This window comes from Mastacembelus armatus, chromosome 20, assembly GCF_900324485.2.
Source record: "Mastacembelus armatus chromosome 20, fMasArm1.2, whole genome shotgun sequence".
In the NCBI taxonomy this organism is placed as follows: domain Eukaryota; kingdom Metazoa; phylum Chordata; class Actinopteri; order Synbranchiformes; family Mastacembelidae; genus Mastacembelus; species Mastacembelus armatus.
The window spans coordinates 15,883,121-15,905,332 of NC_046652.1; the positions used below are offsets into that span (position 1 = coordinate 15,883,121).

At 43.8% G+C, this 22,212-nt stretch overlaps 2 protein-coding genes across 3 annotated transcripts; one reads left to right on the forward strand and one right to left on the reverse strand.

Moving 5' to 3' along the window:
- Positions 1–2,047: 2,047 nt before the first annotated feature.
- Positions 2,048–13,067, reverse strand: LOC113121553 (zinc finger protein 501-like). Of its 2 annotated transcripts, XR_003294749.2 has the most exons (3): positions 12,646–12,780; positions 6,717–8,257; positions 4,399–6,567 (listed from the first exon to the last, which is right to left on the reverse strand). XR_003294749.2 is itself a non-coding variant. In XM_026292168.1 (2 exons), the coding sequence occupies exons 1-2, from the start codon at positions 12,997–12,999 to the stop codon at positions 3,337–3,339; spliced, it is 1,557 nt and encodes a 518-aa protein (XP_026147953.1). In that variant the 5' UTR covers positions 13,000–13,067; the 3' UTR covers positions 2,048–3,336. The 2 variants fall into 2 exon arrangements, 1 of the variants encoding a protein (XP_026147953.1); XM_026292168.1 differs by lacking the exon at positions 6,717–8,257 and having other exon boundaries at positions 2,048–4,539; positions 12,646–13,067.
- Positions 13,068–15,084: 2,017 nt separating this feature from the next.
- On the forward strand, positions 15,085–22,212 carry LOC113121979 (protein NLRC3-like). Its single transcript, XM_026292869.1, has 6 exons — positions 15,085–15,187; positions 17,902–18,163; positions 18,529–18,600; positions 18,765–20,793; positions 21,557–21,667; positions 22,191–22,212. The coding sequence occupies exons 2-6, from the start codon at positions 17,911–17,913 to the stop codon at positions 22,210–22,212; spliced, it is 2,487 nt and encodes an 828-aa protein (XP_026148654.1). The 5' UTR covers positions 15,085–15,187; positions 17,902–17,910.

The window sequence follows — 22,212 nt, forward strand, 5'->3', positions numbered from 1 at the left end:
CAAATGGCGTTGACGTGGGGTTCCCTAGGGGTCCATCTTGGGACCCCTTTTGTTCAAACTTTACGTTTCCTTTAGGCCAGTTAATTTATTGGTGTGGCTTATATAATCTTCCATCTACCCTACACATACTAATGCCTACATTAACTTCAGATCAAGCTAAAAATATTTCATATCTCTGAGTAAATTAATCAATTTGTGTGTCAATATGTGTTTGGTTATTGTGACAAGAGGAAATGTGTGCAACCTGCAGGCGAAATGAAGGCCTGAAGTGAAGTTGTTGAACAAATCATAACTCCAAAGTTCTGGATCTCAGCAGATGCTGTATTTGCCCTTTTGGAAGGCTGATGGACAAAGATACATGTTTATGAAATGGTCTTTGGTCTACTAACTTCACAAATAGCTTCACAAATACCTAAAAAGCATTTACAACTTTTGTTTTCTCAGAATGACTTGGGCTGTATGGGCTATATATTTCTTGACTTACTTTTCCTCTGCTATAGTCATCACCTTGGCAAAAGGCAAAAGTGGGGAGGAAAAACGCCTTGGCCCAGACACAATCTCTATCGGGTTTGGGGGGTAACGGCTCTAAGGAAACCGCAGAGAGGTGTTTGAGACTGAGTGTCTGTGTCCCGGTCCCCATTCTGGATTGTCAAACTTTAGGCTGGCTAATAAACTCGACCAGATTTCTAGACATGAGGATGGCACCATCCAAAGTGGGATGGACGCTGTCCTTTGCTACCAGGTTTTCCCCAGAAAGTGACCCAATTATCTATGAAGCCCACATTGTTTGCTGGACCTAGACAGTCAGCGATGGAACAACGACATGCGGCTAAACATGTGATCGCTGGTCAGACTGGGAAGTGGTCCAGAGAAACTTACAAAATACGACACTGTTTTAGCAAAATGACACACCGACATAACATTAATTTCAGTGACCTCTGATTGGCATAATCAGGTGTCATTTCTGCTGACGTGAAAAACAATCTTATGATATTTACGATTAGCCATAGCCAGCAGCTTCAAGTTTGTCTCAATGTCGCCCCTCTGGCCTCAGGAATGAATTTGACTATGGTCGCTGGTGTCTCTAGTTAAGGAATCGTCAATTATCAGAGTCGGTTTCTCAGTGGGTTTGTCACTGAGTGGGGAAATCTGTTTGAAACGTGAACAGGCAGTTGATGAGCCGTGAGCTACTGCTTAGGAGTACGTTTCCGTCGGACCGTCACCCAGTCTAATTCTCCGGGCTGCTCCGGAGCTGCTGTTGGACAGCTAACAGACCCTGAGCTCGGTGGCTCCACACCTGCTAACGGGGCTAGGGTGAAAGGGGTACACCCTGGACACATCACTAGTCCATCACAGAGCCACACACCAAACAACCTCACACACTCACACTCACTCAATTTAGAATTGTTATATACCAGTTTTGTGTAAATCTCTTTCTTGTGATCATTTTCAATTGTCATAAGTCTAAGCAGCACCATCCTGTGGCCAAATTACAGCATTGACATATAAGTTAAAAAATGAGAAAGAAAACAGACCTGATTACAAAACTTAGCACAGTACAGGTCTTTGAAAACTTTTATACTGAACCTCTTCCGCAAAAGAGTTGGACATTTCCAACTCTGCCACAGCTGCTATGATTTTATGAAACTGTAGCATTGTGCTGTTGCCTAGAGCTGACCAATGACTGGAGCCAAACATGACTGATGCAACCATGCAGCAGATACATAGTGATATAAACAGAAATAATTGATTTAAGGAACAGACCCCCTTTTATAAATCAAACATATAACATGCGTTGATGTAGGATATTGATGCATATTTATCATCTGTGTCATCAATGAAACCAAGTAAACTCAGCAGTCTTATTAGACTTTATCCATGATCACTGCAGATGCTGAGTAAATCCACTTTGTGTGTCTGACTGAGAAAGCAGCAGGAATGTATAAACTGTTTATGAACCCAGAAACAGCAGATTTCTACAACTAATTTTCTGTTTGTAAAACTATGGAGCCAGTTTGTGTTGATAAAGATTCACAAACCAGAGAAATGTCTTTCTTGGTTTTATTCACACACTTACTGACATCTAGCTACATCAAATGAAGGTCATGTCATTTACATTTATACCACATTTCCCCCTGTGAATATTTCAGTGAATTTCTAATACACCATTCATAAGCTGAATAACTACTGAAGCCAAAATGACCATTTAACACTTTAAACAAGTAACTTAATCCATAATAACCACATCATCAATAAATACTTCAAATCAGAGCAAGAATTATTACATACAGAGAAATATACTAGATACAACTCATAATAGTATATAATTATATAATGTAAATTAAGAATACATTTTTATAAAATATCACATTTAATGTCTGCATGTCACAGCATTCAAAGGTAATAAAACAGTAAATAAACAAAACTTCTTTTTGTTAGTAGATGAAAGCCACTTGGCAAAAATGGCTAATTGTGAATAATTAGTTAATGAATTAGTTATTAGTTAGTAGTTAGTGAATAAAAATAACAATTTGGTAAATGGTCTTATACTTGTAGAGTGCTTTCCTATACACAAGTCCACTCAAAGCAACTTTTACACTTTGCCCAATCGTTCACAAACCGATGGAACAACCACCAGAAGCTTCAATGTCTTGCACAAAGACACTAATATATGTGGACTAGTAAAGCCAGGGATCAAATCACCAACACCGGTTCATTGTTGATCTTCTCTATCTGCTAAGCCACAGCCTACATTTCATATCAATAGAGATGCAAAGACAAAAGCCAGTCTTAGATTTATCTCCCACAGTTCCCACCAGCAATTAAGAGGCTATTGACTACCAAAATGCTAGACATTTTAAAGGGATTTGGACCTGTGGACATGTCCTATTTACAACAGTGTAATGTCCTGGTGGGTCCTTAGGCTATTTGACACAGACCTTGTTAGAGAAATTAAGAAAATGTTTTACCCTCAAGTGACCTAATCCACGTTATTCTAATATAACTGAAATACTGCAGAATAGGGCCTATTGTGCAAAAATAACTTTTGCTTTCAGTAAGAACAATTTGTTCTAACCTTGACTTTTTGATAAAGTTTCGAAACCCAGATATCTTGCAGTGGGAAATTGCCTCTTCTGTTCACATGACCTTATTTGTACCATACCATTTGTATCATTAAAAATTATGTGCTTGGCTGCTACCAGCCAGTGACTCTCATGCTGTACTAAGGTGCTGTCGCTCCTTGCAAGTAAAACTCATTTAATTTACAGAGGTTCATTCTCTGAGCCTATTTGTAAAAAGAATTTACCTAACAGACCTCAACCACAGTGGTCAGTTTTAACATTTCTTTGTGGTGTGAATGCGCTGATGGACTGTTAGACCACTTGAGCTAATAAAAGTTTTTCCACACTGGTCACACCAGTACGGCTTCTCTCCAGAGTGAATACGCTGATGTTTTTTCAGGTTGCCTAACACTGTGAAGGATTTTCCACACTGGTCACAGCTGTATGGCTTCTCTCCAGAGTGAATACGCTGATGTCTTTTCAGGGAGCCTAACTCTGTGAAGGATTTTCCACACTGGTCACAGCTGTATGGCTTCTCTCCAGAGTGAATCCGCTGGTGTCCTTTTAGGTGGCCTAACTCAGCGAAAGCTTTTCCACACTGGTCACAGCTGTATGGCTTCTGTCCAGAGTGAATACGCTGATGTCTTTTCAGGGAGCCTATCTCTGTGAAGGATTTTCCACACTGGACACAGCTGTATGGCTTCTCTCCAGAGTGAATGCGGTGATGTCCTTTCAGGTGGCCTAACTCTGTGGTAGATTTTCCACACTGGTCACACCAGTACAGCTTCTCTCCAGAGTGAATACGCTGATGTTTTTTCAGGGAGCCTAACATTGTGTAGGATTTTCCACACTGGTCACAGCTGTATGGCTTCTCTCCACTGTGAATACGTTGATGTGTTTTCAGGTTGCCTAACTCAGTGAAAGCTTTTCCACACTGGTCACAGCTATATGGCTTCTCTCCACGGTGAATACGTTGATGTCTTTTCAGGTTCCCTAACTCAGTGAAAGCTTTTTCACACTGGTCACAGCTGTATGGCTTCGCTCCAGAATGAATGTGCTGATGTTTTTTCAGGGAGCCCAAGACTCTGAAGTCTTTTCCACACTGGTCACAGCTGTAGGGCTTCTCTCCACGGTGAATACGTTGATGTGTTCTCAGGTTGCCTAACGCAGTGAAAGCTTTTCCACACTGGTCACAGCTGTATGGCTTCTCTCCAGAGTGAATACGCTGATGTGTTCTCAGGTTGCCCAACACTGTGAAGGATTTTTGACACTGATCACAACTGTACAATTTCTGTCCAGAGTGAATACGCTGGTGTCTTTTCAGGTTGCTTGACTTCCTGAAGGCTTTTCCACACTGGTCACAGCTGTACAGATTCTCTCCAGAGTGAACATGTTGATGAATCTCTAAATTCTGGAATGTTGTGAAGGTCTTGTTGCAGTTCTGACAGCAGTGAGATTTGACTCCCTTTCTTCTTTTCTATTTGTATAGAAAAAAGTGACATGGAGAAAAGATATTAAACAACATGATAGAACATTTTAAAACCACAAATCACATCCACAACATGGTCATTCCCCACAAACTGTCTACACAGGCACTACACCCCACACTCTGTGACTGCCTCCTAGACTTCCTGACTGGCAGGCCGCAGTCTGTCAGGATTGGAAAGAGGACTCAGCCATCACTACAACAAACATTGGCACCCTACAGGGATGTGTTCTCAGCCCCATCCTCTACAGACTATTCACACACTATGACTGTAGTGCCTCCCACAAGGACAACACCATCCTGAAGTTTGCTGATGATACAGCAGTGATAGGGCGGATCAGTGGTGGGGATGAAGCGGCCTACAGGAGGGAGGTGGCCAGTCTGGTGACATGGTGTGAGGACAACAACCTCACCCTCAACACAGAAAAGGTGAAGGAGATGATAGTGGACATGAAGAAGGAGAGGAGAACTCATCAGCCACTGTTTATCTCGGAGCTTGAAGTGGGGAGGGCAAGCAGCTTAAATACCTGGGTGTACACATCAGTGAGGACCTCACCTGGACACTCAACCCCACCGAGCTGGTTAAGAAAGCACAGCAGCGGCTGTACTTCTGAGGAGACTGAAAAGGTTTGGCAAGTCATCTAAGATCCTCAGCAACTTCTACAGCTGTACAGCTGTACTGTGTGGTATGGCAGCACTACTGTCATGGACCGCAAACATCTGCAGAAAGTGGTAAAGACTGCTGAGAAGATCATCAGGACTCCATTGCCCTCTCCGCAGGCCAGAGGCCTTGCTGCAGAGTCCACAGCAGAGTGGCCTCCATCCTTAAGGACCCCACCCATCCCCTACACGGAGTGTTCACACCCCTACCCTCAGGCCGGAGGTACAGGAGTGTGAACTGCAGGACTTCCAGGTTAAGGAATTCTTTCATCCCCATTAGACTTATAAACAGGTTGCCAGTGGACACAGAATGACTGAATTACTTCAAAACAACAACATTTAATAATGTTACTGCTGCTTTTATTATCATTATTGTTCAATATGCACATCTGGTACTGCTACTGCTGTAAATGTATTATTACCGTGGTTCTAATTTACTTGCACATAAGCCAATATTATACACCTACCTTGCACTACAGTTATACATAGCCTATATTTTTTATTTCTTCGTTATATTTTTAGTATTTTCTTCTGTTCATAGTGCTTGACTTAGTATTTATCTAGTCTGTACCTTATTACTTTTATTTGGCATTCACTGTGGACAGCAAAGAAAGAATTTCTCTGGAGTCTAAATTTTTCCCTTACCCAAATTTGGTTTTCAGAACTGTATGGTGATGATTACTTTTAAATTAAATCCAGTTTTATGACTTGGTGCCACACAGACCCTGGTCTGTCAAACACCACAAGACCCCAGGAAAACTCAACAACATTAGAGTGAGTACACCTGCTTGGTGACAAAGACCTTCTGAGCCTGCAGCTTAGAGAAGTCTTGGAAATCCAAACAGATTCTGCTCTGAGGCCCACATGGCCACCACAGCAGACATTCTTGCCCTGATTGCATAGTAACCTAAGCAACCTCCGGGTGATGGCTTGTAGCTAAGTACTCTGCGGTGAACAGACACATACATACATCATATACTCACAAGTTCAGTCCATAAATTCCATTAATCTATTCCATTGTTCATTATGTGTCATTTTAATCAGTGTTCCTTCCCATTTCCTCTGTAAATAAATGTAATTAGATTTATAATCCTGGCAATTTTATTGTGTTATGTTTTGGGGTCGTGTGTGTTTGAGTGAGAAGAACCCACACGCAGATACAAACAAAAGGTGTTTATTTGAATATAATGGTCGGATGAGACAAGCGGTATCTGGATCTGAGGAAGAGTTGTCCCGTCGTGCAGTGAAGGCTTGGTGTGTTGACGTGGACGCCAAGGAGGTCTTCAGCAGAGACTGTCGATGGGCGAGGAGTTGTTCAGCGAGCTTTGGAATGCAGGTGGCTGGGACTGAGACGGTGACCTGAGAAAAGATAGTCTTGGTGAGAACAGCACGTAGTAATTTTAATATGAGCCAAGGTAAGTTACTACCAGGTAGGCAGACTGACGAACTGGCGATGTGACTGAAGGAAACCGCGGCTTATATTGACAGACATCTGGCGGTTGGCGAACCGTATAGGCTGGAGCGTCGTCAATAAGCCGGGGAAGTGGGTTGGGGCATGGCTGGAGGTTGTAGGATACTGGTGGAGACTGGTTTTAGCTGAGAAACATGGAACACTGGATGGATCCGCATAGTTGGAGGCAGTGACAAACAAAACAGTTAACCAGTTAACCAGGTGGGAGAAAGTGAAGGGGCTGATGAACTGAGGAGATAATTTCTTCGTGTCGGTTAGCAGGGAGATGTTCTTTGTGGGTAGCCAAACTGACTGTCCCACCTGGTATTCTGGTGCGGGGGTCCAACGATGATCCGCCAGGTGTTTGTTCTGTGCCGCTATGTGGTGGAGGGCCACCTGGGTTTGGGCCCAGGTCCGTCTGCAACGCCGAACGTAGTGCTGGATGGATGGCACGGTGACCTCTTGCTCCTGAGATGGGAAGAGAGGGGGAAGGTTGCCAAGCAAGTCCTCAAACGGGGTCATTCCAGTAGTGGAGCACAGTTGTGAGTTGTGGGTGTGTTCGATCCATGGGAGAGTGGCCAGGAGGAGGAATTGGTGGCTGTAAGGCACCGGACTGCAGCCTCCAATTTGTGATGCGTCCACTCACACTGCCCGTTCAACTAAGGATGGAAATCTGAAGATAGACTGACCGACACCACCAGTCCCCTGCAAAAGGCTCTCCAAACCCTTGAGGTAAATTGGTTTCACGGTCCGAGATCAAGTCCTGAGAAATCCCGTGGGGGCCGAAAAACATGCTCAGTGAGCAATTTGGCTGTCTCTAGAGCTGTGCAGAGTTTCTGGAGAAGGACATCATTGATTGCTTCTCTAAGGCGATCAATGATGGTAAAGATTGTGGTATTACCTTGGGAGGGTGGCAGGCCTGTCACGAAGTCCAAGGCAATATGAGACCACGGACATGAAGGAATTGGTAGGGGGTGAAAGAGTCCAGCAGATGGAGGCCTTTAGCAAAGCTTTGGGCGCAGGTGGGGCAGGCCTTGACGAACTCCCTTATATCGGCATCCATAGCCAGCCACCAGAAATGCTGCCTGATGAGATTCCAGGTCTGAGTCACTCCTGGATAGCAGACGACCTTCGAGGAATGGGTCCATTGAAGAACCTGCGAACGAACAGACTCAGGAACAAACAGGCAATTAGTAGGCCCACTCCCTGAGTCGGGATCTTGCTCCTGAGCCCTTCGGACTAAATCCTCTACATCCCACGGCCACCATGCGGTGAGAGGGAAGGATGGATTGTGGATTGTGTCCTCAGCCAAGTGGGAGAACTGGCGGGAGAGGGTGTTGGGCTTTTGGTTGCGGGAACCGGGCCAGTAGGTGACGGTGAAGTGAAATCTACTGAAAAGCAGAGCCCACCATGCCTGGCGTGAGTTTAGCCTCTTGGCTTTTTGGATGGAAGAACACCTCGAGGTTCTTGTGGTCGGTCCAGACAATAAATGGCTGATCAGCTCCCTCCAACCAGTGTCTCCACTCCTCAAGGACAAGTTTGATAGCCAGCAACTCCCAGTTCCCTATGTCATAGTTCCTCTCCGCTGGCGTGAGTCTTCTGGAAAAGAAAGCACAGGGATGTAACTTGCTGTCTCTCCGAGCACTGACATAAAACAGCGTCCACACCAACATCAGAGGGATCGACCTCCACAATGAACTGCCGCTGAGGATCTGGCTGAATGGAAGATGGGAGCCAAGATGAATTACTGCTTAAGGACGCTAAATGCTTCCTCGGCTTGAGGAGGGACAGGCTATATAGTCTGCTTGATGGTAATGTGGCACCCATTAGAAAGTCGATGGCACAGTCGTATGGGCAGTGAGGAGGGAGGTCCTCCTTGGTTTCTTGGTCCTTACTAAAAACCTCCACGAGGTCATGATAACATTTTGGGACCCCTGTTAGGTCCAGTGGCAGTTCGGGTTGTGTGCTAATAGATTTGGCTGGAGTGAGGGCGGAGCGGAGGCACGTTGCAAGACAGCAAGAGCTCCAACCCACCGCCTTGTTGCTAGACTAGTCAATCTACAGATTATGTTGGCGAAGCCACGGATGGCCTAGGACTAAGGGCGACACAGGTGAAGAAGTAATCTTAAGGATTATCTCCTCCCTGTGGTTACTAGACAGAAGGAGTGTAAGGCAAACAGTGGTGTGAGTAATTTGAGTGAGTAGCCATCCATTTATAGCCTCCTCTCGAATTGGATGAGAGTGGGAAACGATTGTGATACCTAGATGTACGACTAACTCGGTGTCCAAAAAATTGTCATTGGCACCGGAATCGATAAGTGTCGAGAGAGAATGATTTTGAGAATTGGTTGAAATTACCGCGGGTAGTTGGTAGCGTGAGCCGCATGCCTGGGCATTGATCTGGCTCACCATTATTCCCAAACCTATTGGTGAGCCAAGTCCTTTGGCTGAGTGAAACGGGAAATGGGACAGGAGGCGAGCGCATGGCCATCACCACCGCAGTACAAGTCAATGCCTTATCCCTCAGTAGTCCAGAAAAATAAATGATCTTGGTCAAGTCTGTTAAAAAGGCTGAGGGACGTGACTTAAAAACATTAGTGCATTGGAAAATAAAATTTCTGCACTTATCTGGTTCTCTATGGTAGGGTGGAGGTTACGGGACTGAAAAATCCCATTGGGCCGGAGATGGAGGAGGCTGAACAGTCTGGTTGGGGGGGGGTCGCGGCTGAGACTCAGCCGATGGAGCTGGGGAAATCAGCTGGGAGAAGAGAACTCGCATCTGTTTGGTTGAGTAACTGAGTAACTTGCTGCAACAGTTGCATGTTGAATGTTGGTTTCAATGATTGGCCGAAGGGTTTGGTCATGTTCGCCCACTAGTGTGCACTGCCACAGGAGTGCATGCTGAAGGTCAGACATGCTGGGGGAGGTATCCGGTCTGGTATCTACTGGGTACATTCTTTGGTTAGCTTGTTCTGTTACGTTTTGGGGTCGTGTGTGTTTCCTCACACAGATACAAAGTAAAGGTGTTTATTTGATTATAATGGTTGGCTGAGACGAGCAGCGTCTGGATCCGAGCAAGAGTTGTCCCGTCGTGCAGTGAAGGCTTATGATCTTCCAGACCTTTGCTTCAAGAAGTTTTCTCTAACTGGACCTCTTTAAATTTTTGTTGAATACCCCTGCTCTAAACTAACAGAAAAGCTATGTGTAGATATGTACATGGTCGCGATTGCTTGGCACCGTAAAGTAACAGTGACTCGGTCAGGGCTCAGAAAAGGGAGGGCCGGAAGGCAGAACGAAAATGGCGTAAATCACAGCTCCAGGTTCATTATGACATTTATAAGCAGATGTGTGTGTTCAATGAAACTCTATGTAAATATATCTAAAAAGAGAAATGTATTTTTCTGAAATCATCAACAACAGCAGTAACAACTCACGTGTCCTGTTTGATACAGTGAATAGATTAACAAACCCTCCATCTACACTGCCATCAGAACTAATTTCAACATCTAAATGCAATGAGTTTGCATTACTTTTTAAAGACAAGGTTCAGGGTATTAAACATGCAATAAACTGCACAACACAGATACCAAATCTGCAGCCTTCCAGTAGACACTTGGTAGAACTGACCCACTTTACACCTGCCAATGACAAAACTGTTGAAGAGACCATCTCCAGTCTGAGTTCATCCATCTGCTGCCTCCATGTTTGACCCACTCTGAAATCAGTACTAAGCAGTTTGTTACCACAACTCACTCATTTATTCAATGACTCATTACAGTCTGGAACATTTCCAAGAGCCTTGAAAACAGTGTCTCAGACCAAATGGCCTTGACATGTGGGGTCCCCCAGGGGTCCATCTTCGGACCCCTTTGTTAAATCTTTACTCATTTTCTTTAGGCCAGTTAATATGCAGGAATAATGTGTCCTACCATAACTATGCAGATGACACTCAGATTTACATATAACTCACAGCAGGTGAATATGGACCAGTCGCTTCACTGTGTCACTGCATTGAACAGATCACTGTGTGGATGCTGCTGCTCGAGTCCTCAGATCTCTGCACTGGCTTCCTGTCACTCAGAGAATAGACTTTAAAACAGCCCTGCTTGTGTATAAGTCTCTTCATGGTGAAGAGCACAGCACATCCCTGACATGTTGGTGCCATATGAACCATCTTGGACTCTGAGAACATCAGGGACAGGTCTTCTGCTCGTGCCCAGAGCACTATGAATTACTCTGTGTATGAATTGTGCTATACAAATAAAATTGCCTTGTGCAAACTCACAACATTTCTCCAAAATCTGCAGTTGCTTCTCTACTACTTCTGCTGCTAAAGTGCCGACTTCATGTACAGAGGGAGTGACAGTGCTTTTATTGTCACAAAATAGGACACATAACTGCTGACTGTGTAGCTATAGGAAAAAAAATAGATCACTACCAAATGACTCAAAACCCACCACCCATAAGGTGTTTGGTTTGTAGTAGCTCCTCCCACCAGTCTGACTGAGGACTGTTTCAAACTGTTCCTTTTTGAAGGAGTAACTGGGAAACCAGTAGACAAATGAGTAGTATGTACAGTATCTTAAGAGACATGTGGACTTAATTTCATTATAGTAGCACTGTTCCCTTCTCAGACCAATCTGTATGTGGGTCCAGTTGTATTTTGTGAGCACTACATTACTGTAACTCTAAATTAGTTAGCAGAAGATTTCCATAACAGTACAGTCCAGCAGTCTAGTAGGGCTATAACCCAGCCCTTCCACAAAAAAAAGATGACTGTGTGTTGGCAGACAATGTTTCTTCTAGAAATGTTTTCAGACACTTACAATTTTCCAAGCAACAGGATGACGGGTTTTGCTTCAGGTTTAGCACACAGGCTAAAATTTTTGTTTCTTTATTTCCTGCACAACACTTTATTGGTAAGATGTATTGTACACAAATAAGTGTCAAAGCTAAGAGTCGTCTCACAATTCAAGAAGTTAAAAAACATCTTCAATAATTAAGAAAAATAATATAAATAACCTACATATATAAATTATAATAAACTGTGAAGTGGGTGCAAACTGACCAAATCACTACATTCAAAATGAAAACTTTACCACAAATAAATGATCACTTATTTTGAAGGCCTCCCATAAGACCCTCAAGCAAATGATTTAGGTCATCTGATTCATTAATGTCACAATTTTATGGCCACACTAGAATCTCCCTGTGAACACTCAGAAGAAAAAAATCCCATGGTGGATGCCAAATTGAAGTACTGGTCAGATAATGTACAGAGCAGCATACGAGAGTAGCAACACTCCAGTCCTTAGTATTTGTAAAGCTGAGTGTACACAACATTCCTGTAGCAGGTTTGTATTGTAGCTGTGTACATTTGTTCAAGTCAGAAGCTCGGTCTTATTTTCTACATCAATACTCTGCCACTCCACTGACAATATTTTGGGTTGCTCATTTTCCTTTGTGCGGAATCTTTTTTCTTGTCCCGCATTTCCACTGGGGACGCTTTTTGGGTTGCACTGCCCCTAGAACTCCACATTCAGCTAACAGCTAAACATATTTTTATAATATATATAACGCTAGCTGAGTTTTGCTGGTTGGACAGTGAGCAGAAAGACATTGTACTGACGACACCTTAAACTGTTTTCTGAATCAGACCTTTAATGTGAAGACGCAGCTACAGGAAGTGCTCCGTTAGCATTAGCGACTAACGGAGCAGATGTTTTTCTGTGAATAAACAGTAGAAAATCATTTTGAACAGACGTAGTGAGTCTTTATCATCTGAACTGGCTGGGTAATGGCCCAGACCTAAGCTGCTAAGCTGGTTTGTTCAGGACTGAGAGAACACACACCCGGAAATACTTTAACATGAAGACTGGATTTTCGCTGCTTCCAGACCTGAACTAAAACTAGAAAGAACAGATGACACCCAGACCACCTGGCCTCTTTAAGGAGCCCTCTCTATCGATTAAGTCCTGAACACTGACCTGTTGATCGCTGGGACGAGAGGACTGGACCCTGTTGGCAGGGTCGTTGCTTCTGTGGTCCGGGTCGGTTAAATCTTGATTCTCCGCTTTCATCCCGCTCTTCCATTGGTCGTGGTACATAAATTCCGGGTCCTGATCCTCTTTAATTTCGGTTTTGTTGTGGTTGTAGTAGACAGAGTCTGGCTGCTGTTCTTCCTCCTTCATTGCCCACATATAGCGGTCCTGGTCGATGAATCCCGGATCCTCTTCCTCCTGTTTTATTCTGCTTTTATAGTGGTCCTGGTCCTGGTAATCAGAGTCCTGGTTCTCTTCCTTCATCCCGCTGCTGTAGTGGTCCTGATCGGTTGAATTCATGTTCTGATTCTGTTTTACGTCGCTACTCAGAAGCTCAGAAGCTACCTCCGTGATTTCCTTATCCCAAAAAAAAACAGCAGCTCTTCTTCTTCTTTCTTTTTAGTGGTGGTTGGAAAGCCAGCTTAAAGGCACATTACCGCCACCAACTGGACTGGAGTGTGGACAAGAGGTGTCTAGGTGTCTGTCCTCATACTGTTCTCAGCCACTGGCCCCACATCACACATAGACCCAAGTTCAACCGCAACATAACTAATGGCACTGACAACACTGCCAACTGAACAACTTGAACATACACAATAACAACTGTTAGTCCCATGAGTCCTTCATCATGTTACCTCTGACAGCCCTAAGTCCTATTTAGAGATAAGAATGCATTGGCATCAGTTCTGTCACACGACACACACCGGTTCAAACTTTGGAATAACACCTCCACTTTATCAGATCTGATTCACAATGAAGCACTTCAAATCCATTAACTGGTCCAAGGCAAAGTGGTTCTGGTCAAGGTTAAGAAGTCACTTTACACAGGAAATGAAGCAAATGTCAGGTACTAGGCTACTTACAACTTCTTTGCAGCAGCAGAAGTAAATTGGATGTGGATGCAAACAATTCCTACAGGTGTCCCAACTTTTGCTGAGTACTTCCAACAAATTGTGTGTGACAGTTTTACAGGTGACACACTAGGCCAAGAACTAACTAAATGTACTTGTTGTACTTTGACATTGCTTAAACTCTGGGACAAACACATCAATTCAGTTTATCTATAATGTAACGGTGACTCAAGCTGAATTCAGCTTATAGATGTTAGACTAGATATAATTCAATATTAGGCCAGTATCAGAGAGCTGCAGGCACGACTGCAGAGCCTTAAAAAAAGAGTGTTAACAAAGAAACAACACACAAATAACTAAAATAGGGCAGTTAAATAATGAATGTATTGAACACAAATGAACAAACAGAAATTTACTAGTCCATGTAGTGGACTTTATTACCCAGGTCCTCCTGTGGGCTTTGTGTTAGACTGGTCACTACATTGGACAAGCTCAGTCTGTGGTTTCTGTTTTGACTCACACAACTTTAGTTTTTCCTGTAGGTTCTGTGAAATCCATTGTGTGAAATTTTCCCGGGTCGGTCACACGGTTTATTATTGGACGTTTAGGACGGAAGTCACTAATTCCTGATCTGAATGATGATGATGATGATGATGATGGTGGTGATGGTGATGGTGAGCCATGAGCTGAACTCGGTAAGGTCATGTGGGCCTCAAATCCAGATGTGTCATGTTTTAGTCCTTTTCCATTTGCCAAGAAAAAAGTGTGGTTGTCAAATGAAAGAATCATCCTGACTGGAATCAGGAGATCAGTGTGGAAATGCAGCTGTACAGCTCAGCACACTGAGGAAGAGAACCAGCTTTAGTTCTGGTCTGGTCACTACCTGTCAGCTCCAACTCCCAGAGTTCCCAGTAGACCAGTATCAGCAGTCCAGTGCTGTCAAAGTCCTTGTAGTACTGCAGGATGTGTGAGGAGCTGTGACTTCAGCCAGGTAGTTTGTTGCTTTGGACAGCAGGTGGTGCTGGTGAGGCTCAAACATCCAACACTGGGTTTTTGGCTCAGCTGCACTTAGACGACACACAGGGAGACGAGCTGGGCTCAAACCTGGGACATGGACCGGACTAAAATAGATCCACAGAAAGACCAGACAGCTCCATGGGAGTACTGCAGTACTGACAATACTGTGTTGTGTACTGTCCCAGTCTGGGAATCAGTTTCCTCCCTGTGGACTGTAGAGCTGAAGAGGCCCCATCAGCTTCTGTGGGTTTGCTGATGATACTTGGTGCAGTATAGTTGTAGTATGAAATACATCTTAGAGGTACAACAGTACTGTGCTCCAAGTGTACTGCACCAACAGAAGTATAATCAAACTGTACTGCAAATACACGAAAGGGATTGGAGTGTAATGTGAGTACTTACTAACAGTATATATCACAGTTTATTTGCTGTGTACTTCAAAGTGTACTGCAAATACACTAGAAGTATATAAGTAGTACCTGTAGGTTCAGTACCCAATACAGCTGCAGTACAATAGAGTCATGTGACTTCCTGTGGCGCAGCAGGAAGTGTTCAGTAGGTGAGCTCAGACTCCATGTTGAGAGCAGACAGCAGGAGGAGGAAAAGTGAAGCTGAGGCAGGTGAGTGTTAATCCAACATTATTATGATCTGACTGTTGGAGGCTCACACTCACTTTTCTCTCTGTGGACTGTGGAGGGAAGAACCTGGGTCCACACAAAGCCTCTGAAACTAAAGGAGGAAACAACAGGCCGTGACTTCCTGTGGACACAAAGTCCTGATCTGCTGAAGAATCCACATTAAAGCTGCAGCTGAGCCCAGAACAGAGGGCCAGCTTTAAAGACAGTTGTTGTGCTGCCTGCTCTGAGTCCAATGGACTCTGGCTTCATGTCCATGTGGCTGGACTACCTGTTTTGTGATTTTGTTACTGCGTCACTTGAATGGCCTGGTTCAGAAACTTTAAAACTTCCTGTCTGTGAGCGTTTGTGGATTCAGAGCTCCATAAACAGTCAATTGATCAGTGATTGATGTGAAATCAATAAAACCATGTTTGTGTTTACAGAGGTCAGTACCACAGACAGAGACTTTGAGCAGTAAGAGGCTGTTTCCTCCTGTTATCACGTGTTTTTTATGGGAATGAGGGTTTTCAGTAAATCACGTGGGATGAATCATCAGCCCTTCAAAGTAAAGGACCCCTCTATTTTTAAAAGTCTTTAAAATATTGAGTGGTGTCAGAAATGCTTTGAGGTTTTTATTGTGAAGGAGCTGGTAAACATGATGCAGGTTTTTCTATCCAGCTGATTGCATTGGGATTGAACCATAGCTGCTGATACAGTGTTGATATGAAAACCAAATATGACCAAGTCTGTGCTATTGTTGTTGTCGATGCTTTTCTTTAGAGGTCTGTGTGTTTGTGGGTCTGACAGTCAACTTTTGGACCATAGTGTCCATCAGCAGCATCAACAGAAACGAACAACAACCAACAACTGCTCCAGTTCCTTGAGTTCACAATAGACCAGTATCAGTGTTCAGGTTTAGGAAATGGAAATCCAGACCTTCCTGAGGGTTTCAGAGTTTCTGGAGACAACAGCTCTGGGACCTTTCTGGGAAAAGTGCGTCAGAAACAACAAGTTTCTCTTATAGTTGCTGTTTCTCTTATGTTGCTCTGCTTCTCTGGTCTGTATAAAAGCCACAGTCCTGACCCTCTAAAAGACCCCGAGCAGGATTGACATTAGTCTGCTCCCCCTCTGTTCAAACTGAATGAGGGTTGAGGTGACAGGACAGGACACTGTGACTGCAGTGGCCTGGTTTTTCATGTTGGACACCCCCATAAGCATCAGGCCTCTGGGAACAGGGTCCCAGCAGCTGTGTAACCTGCCCACAGGAAGTGGGGCAGTTTGCTGCCTTTTTTCAGTTTAGTGTCAATAAAAAAGTGTCAACAGCTTGTTCTAATGTGTGTGAACGCAGGGCTGGAGCTCAACAGAGCTGTGGACTTTAATGAGGCTGTTTTCGGTCGTGTAACCAGAGATGATACCAGCCCATCTCTTTGTATATCTGCTGCTTCTTCTACTCTTGATAAATGACTCCTACCACCTCCTGTAGTGGTGGACTGGGCTGCACGTGTGGTTAACGGGCGTCACGGTCGCCTCCAGGAGACGATCAGCTCCCTGTCCAGCCCAGAGACAGACCAGGTCTCAGAATCTAAGTCAGGTCGAAGTCCAGAGGCAGAGACAGGCAGCTGAGGTGTGTTTGTCGTTTTCATCCAGATGCTCAGAAGAGGAAAAAGACCTGAATTCCAGCAGCAGGCTTTGTGTGTCTTACAGAGCTGTCCAGGTGTGTGTGTTTCAGAAAGGCTCCTTCTCTCTGGTCCTAAATGTTCTGCTAATACTCACTGTGGAAGTAGTGCTGCTGTAAAGGGACCAGGGTCAAGCTTTTCTAATTTTACCATTAATCCTGCAGAAGATTTTTTCTTTTTACTTCTGCCTCCCTCTCCCACTTTTTGGGAAAAGGTGCCAATTTATTCTTTCCTTCTTTGCTTCCTTTTTCTTTTTCACTTCCTCTTCTCTTTTTTGTAACAATTTTCCACAACCACACATTTAACCCATTTATCTGCCATTAGCAGGGCCTGTAAAAGAGTTGGATAAGACTTCTCATTTCCCTGGTTTATTCCCCATGTTCCTAGACTCACTGGGACTGGTGCTTAAAATTCTCCTGGGCTTATAACATACACACAATAAGTTCTCACTCACACTGATCTTTCCATCTCATCTTATAGTCAGATCTTATCACACAAGCACTAACTTTGGATGACTCATTCCAGCCAGGTAGGTTTGTATGAGATCAGAAACAAACACAAGTGTGATGAATCATTTCAGGTTTAATCATGTGCACACAGAGAGAAGTCTTTACAGAATTGTGTCTTTCTCTTCCAAAATGTCCGGTTTTTATAGCTTGACGAAAAGGGGTGGACTCATATTGGAAAAGACCCCACATGTTTGTTCAGGTGTCCTCAGTACCACAGACAGAGACCAGAGTGTCCAGAATCCACAGATATTTTACAGTCCTGCCCACACACTCCAGCCGGTGGATACACTAAATAAAGTGTGAAGTCAAATGTTAACAGGCAAAATATGGTTTTTGACTTGAAGTCCAACTTATTACAAACATTTCCTTTTTCAAATTTGTAATAATTACGTATCTTTGATTCATTTTTTGTTTGTGAACTCAGTGTTGATTTTAGTGTCTCACTCCATCTGTTCACACTCGGTTTAAATTTCCAACAAAAGGAGAAACAATAACACAAATAATTGTTGACACTGGTCTCTGATCTCACCAGGGACTCACAATGGGACCAGAGGACATATTCAATATTCTAGAGGATCTGGGAGAAGATGAATTTAAAAAGTTCAAGTGGTTCCTGGAGCAGGAAGGCATCAGAAGGAGCCAGCTGGAGGGGGCAGGAAGACATGACACTGTGAGTCTGATGGTGCAGAAATATGGACTTGATGGAGCTGTGGAGGAGACCAAGAAGGTGTTAGAGAAGATTCCCAGGAACGACCTGGTGCAGAGTCTGTCAGACATCAGCTCAGGACCAGAAGGTCAGTAACAGGAAGAGGAAAGGACAGTGTTGTTTTTTTTTAACAGAATTCAGGTTTTACCAGTTAGACTTTAATCCTGTCCAACAACCAGACAGTGGACTTGTTGAAATTCACTGAATTGGAATTTGCTTGAAAGTTCAGAAGGTTCATGCTCTGATTTAAGGTGATATCACATTAGTGATGAAAACATTACACTGGTGCTGTTCTAAGAGAAAATCCTGGTTTTGGCTGGTGTTTCATTTGGAGCAGGAAGACATGCAGTGTTGTCCACCTGAGTCTGAACATGTGGCCATTAAAAATGACACTAAACCAAATCCACATGAACGTAACTATGAAAATAACAGACACCCCCCTTTGTCTCTCAGCAGGACCCCTCTGGTCTCAGACGTCTGAGGCTCACCCTCCTCAGGACCCTTCAGCAGCTCCTCACACTAAAGGTAAATCTGCTTGTTTTGAATCAGTGGAAGACACAGACCACATCCCTGGACAGATGGATCAGACATGATAAGGCTGTAATTACAGTCACATAGTAAAAAGAAGCTGCATCTGTAGACATGTGCACTAATGCTTTTATGTTCTTCCCCATCTATGTTTGGCTCAGTTGTGGAGGTTCCAGTACCAAAGCCACAGCCCATCACACACTATCAGGAGATGCTCCGGTCAAACCTCAAAGACAGGTTCATGTGTGCAACACAAGGATGGACACAGAATAAAGATAAGCAGCGTCTGGGTGAGATCTACACTGAACTGTACATCACAGCTGGAGCCTCCACACACATCAGCAAACAGCACGAGGTCAGGCAGATTGAGATGGCAGGGAAGAAAACCGATACAGAGAAACCAGTGAAACCCAGTGACATGTTCAAACCTCCTCCTGAACAATACAGACCCATAAAAACAGTGCTGACCAATGGGATCGCAGGAATTGGAAAAACATTCCTTGTGCACAAGTTTGTGTTGGACTGGGCTGAAGGACGAACCAATCAGGACGTGCATCTGCTTTTCCCCCTCACCTTCCGTCACCTGAATCCACTGAAGGGAGACCGGTTCAGTCTGGCAGAGCTCCTGCATGAATGTATTAAAGAAACTGTTGGGATCAAGGAGGAGGCGCTGAATTTCATATTTCAAAAGCTGCAGTCATCAGGAAACACCAACTATGACAAGAGTGAATTCAAGCTCCTGTTTATTTTGGATGGACTGGATGAGACTCGCCTCCAGCTGGATTGTAGTACCAATAAAACTCAGAGACTTACATTTAAAGTGACAGAGTCCACCTCAGTGGACGACCTGCTGACAAATCTCATCAGGGGGAAACTGCTTCCATCCGCTCGCCTCTGGATAACCACCAGACCTGCAGCAGCCAATCAGGTCCACCCAGGTTTTGTGGACATAGTGACAGAGGTCAGAGGGTTCACAGACCAACAGAAGGAGGAGTACTTCAGGAAGAGGTTCACAGATGAGGAGCAGTCCAATAAAGTCATTTCTCACATCAAGAGCTCACGAAGCCTACACATCATGTGTCACATCCCGGTCTTCTGCTGGATCACTGCTACAGTTCTGGAGGATCTGTTGGAAACCAGAGAGGTGGAAGAGCTGCCCAAGACCCTGACCGAGATGTACGCAGAGTTCCTGTGGTTTCAGATCAAACAGAGGGAAGAGAAATACTCTCCAGAAGGCTCAGAAAAGTGTCTTAAGGACATAAAGGCATTAGCAAAACTGGCTTTTCATCAGCTGGAAAAAGGAAACCTGGTCTTTTATAAGAAAGGCTTAAAAGAGAGCGGCATTGATGTCAGACAAGCCTCAGTTTACTCAGGAGTGTTCACAGAGATCTTTAAAGAGGAGAGGGGGAGGAAGAATGAAGCCATGATGTTCAGCTTTGTTCATCTGAGTGTTCAGGAGTTTCTGGCTGCAGTCTACATGGTCCACTGTTACAATGACAGGAATACACAGGTACTGGAGAAGTTCCTGGGAGGAAAGTACAGTTTAATGAGGGAAAAAAAAGCAAAACAGAATTTTTCTGTGAAGAACGAAAACATTCCTAGTCAAAACAAAGTGAAAGTGAAAAAACAGACTTTTTTTAAGATTAAAAGATTTTTTGGGAAAAAAAAAAAAAAATCTGAAAATCCTGATTTAACTGATGATAACATGGACATTGATTATTACCCGTCTCTGGATGACTTCCTCTTGGGAACTATGGAGAAATCCCTGGAGAGTAAAAGTGGTGACCTGGACCTGTTTGTCCGCTTCCTTCATGGCCTCTGTCTGAAGTCCAACCAGAGAGTCTTAGGAGGCCTGCTGGGTCAGACAGAGACCAGTCGAGAAACCATTCAGAGAACCATCAATAACCTTAAGGAGATGAACAGATATAATATCTCTCCTGACAGAAGCATCAACATCTTCCACTGTCTGATGGAGCTGAACGACCACTCAGTCCATCAGGAGATCCAAGAGTTCCTGAAGTCAGGGAATAGATCAGAGAAGAGTCTCTCTGAGATCCAGTGCTCAGCTCTGGCCTACATGCTGCAGATGTCAGAGGAGGTTCTGGATGAGTTGGACCTGAAGAAGTACAACACATCAGTCCAGGGACGACAGAGACTGATTCCAGCTGTGAGGAACTGCAGAAAGGCTGAGTAAGTCCAGATGTGATCATCACCATAATGTTCATCTTGTTTAATGTGATAATGACAGCAGCAAAAATGGGACTAAAGACAGCAGCAAAAATGGGACTAAAGACAGCAGCAAAAATGTACTTTTACTACGTTTCAACACAAGCACAAATACACTTGGTAAAATGTGTGAACACACTTTATCTGCTAAAAGTAGAATTGAAGTCTGAAACAATAGATTGATTTTTCACTTGGGTGATCATCACCATAATGTTCCTCTTGTTTATTGTGAGAATGACAGCAGCTGGATTTTGTCCCAGATGTTCTTGAGCTGTTCCAAATGGTGTCAGTCCAAAAGCTGCAGATGTTCCTGTTGTTTTCTTCTGTCTGTCCAGTGAATGAACACAGTTCTTCTTTTTCTTTCCAATGGTTTTTCCATGGGACAAATTTTTCTTCTGTTTCTCTTCACACACTGATGTTTTTCTGCCACATGTGAACAAATGTCCAACATTGGAATAAACAGGGACAGGCCTGTTGTGGAAGTTCCAAAGGAACTGAGTTTTCTCTGCTTCCTGTCCAAGATGAAAGCAGAACAAAGATGAAGCGTGTGCAGTGTGACAGAGAGTGAGAAGAATTCTTATTTCATGTCCAACCCACTGAGAGAAGATCAGCTGAACCACTGATGTGAAGACACAACAGGACATGTCCCTGTTTGACATCAAGTGATTCAACTCAATATATTGTCTCTGTCATAATAACAGCTTTTCTAATATATGTGTCCTCACAGATTTTCAGACTGTGGACTCTTAAAGACTCACTGTGAAGTCGTGGCCTCAGCTCTGAAGTCCAACCCCTCCCATCTGACAGAACTGGACCTGAGCTGGAACAACCTGCAGGATCCAGGAGTGCAGCAGCTGTGTGGTGGACTGCAGAGTCCACACTGTAGACTGGAGACTCTGAGGTCAGTTCACTGACTGTTACTATTGTAGATCCTAGATGTTGAATCCAAAACTAAAGCTCCTGTGAATGTTGGTTGTTCCATTCAGTGTTTTCATTGTTCTTCTATTCTCAGCAGACTAAGAATGATTCCTTCAGTTTCACTTCATTTCACTGAGCTGTCTTCAATAATGTGTGTTCACTCATATTGAATAGTCATATTAATAATGATGGGTTTCTTTCTATAGAAGCTTTGAAGAACAGAGTGTCCCAAAAATGTCATCTGTCAGGAAGTTGTTCTGAATCCTTTGTGTTTCTAAACAAACTGTAGAAACAGTCCAAAGCTGAAAGTGTTTCAACTGAAACTGTCCAGTGTTTGTCCAAGTTTGGATCCCAACAATATGTCAATATTGGACCAGACTAATATCTGACATCCTCCTGAGAGCCAGAAGGAAAAAGGTTGGAATATTTCCATTTTGGAATAGAAGTGTAGACTTTGGGACATGA

What these genes read in the sequence shown, in the direction of transcription:
- LOC113121553 (XM_026292168.1), bottom strand. Translation starts at nt 12,999, where the DNA reads ATGAATTCAACCGATCAGGACCACTACAGCAGCGGGATGAAGGAAGAG. An exon ending in CTCGTCCCAGCGATCAACAG is followed by an intron (nt 4,540 to 12,645) that starts GTCAGTGTTCAG and finishes CTATACAAATAG; the next exon opens with AAAAGAAGAAAGGGAGTCAA.
- LOC113121979 (XM_026292869.1), top strand. Translation starts at nt 17,911, where the DNA reads ATGGGACCAGAGGACATATTCAATATTCTAGAGGATCTGGGAGAAGAT. An exon ending in CATCAGCTCAGGACCAGAAG is followed by an intron (nt 18,164 to 18,528) that starts GTCAGTAACAGG and finishes TTTGTCTCTCAG; the next exon opens with CAGGACCCCTCTGGTCTCAG. An exon ending in AGCTGGAACAACCTGCAGGA is followed by an intron (nt 21,668 to 22,190) that starts TCCAGGAGTGCA and finishes ATTTTGGAATAG; the next exon opens with AAGTGTAGACTTTGGGACAT.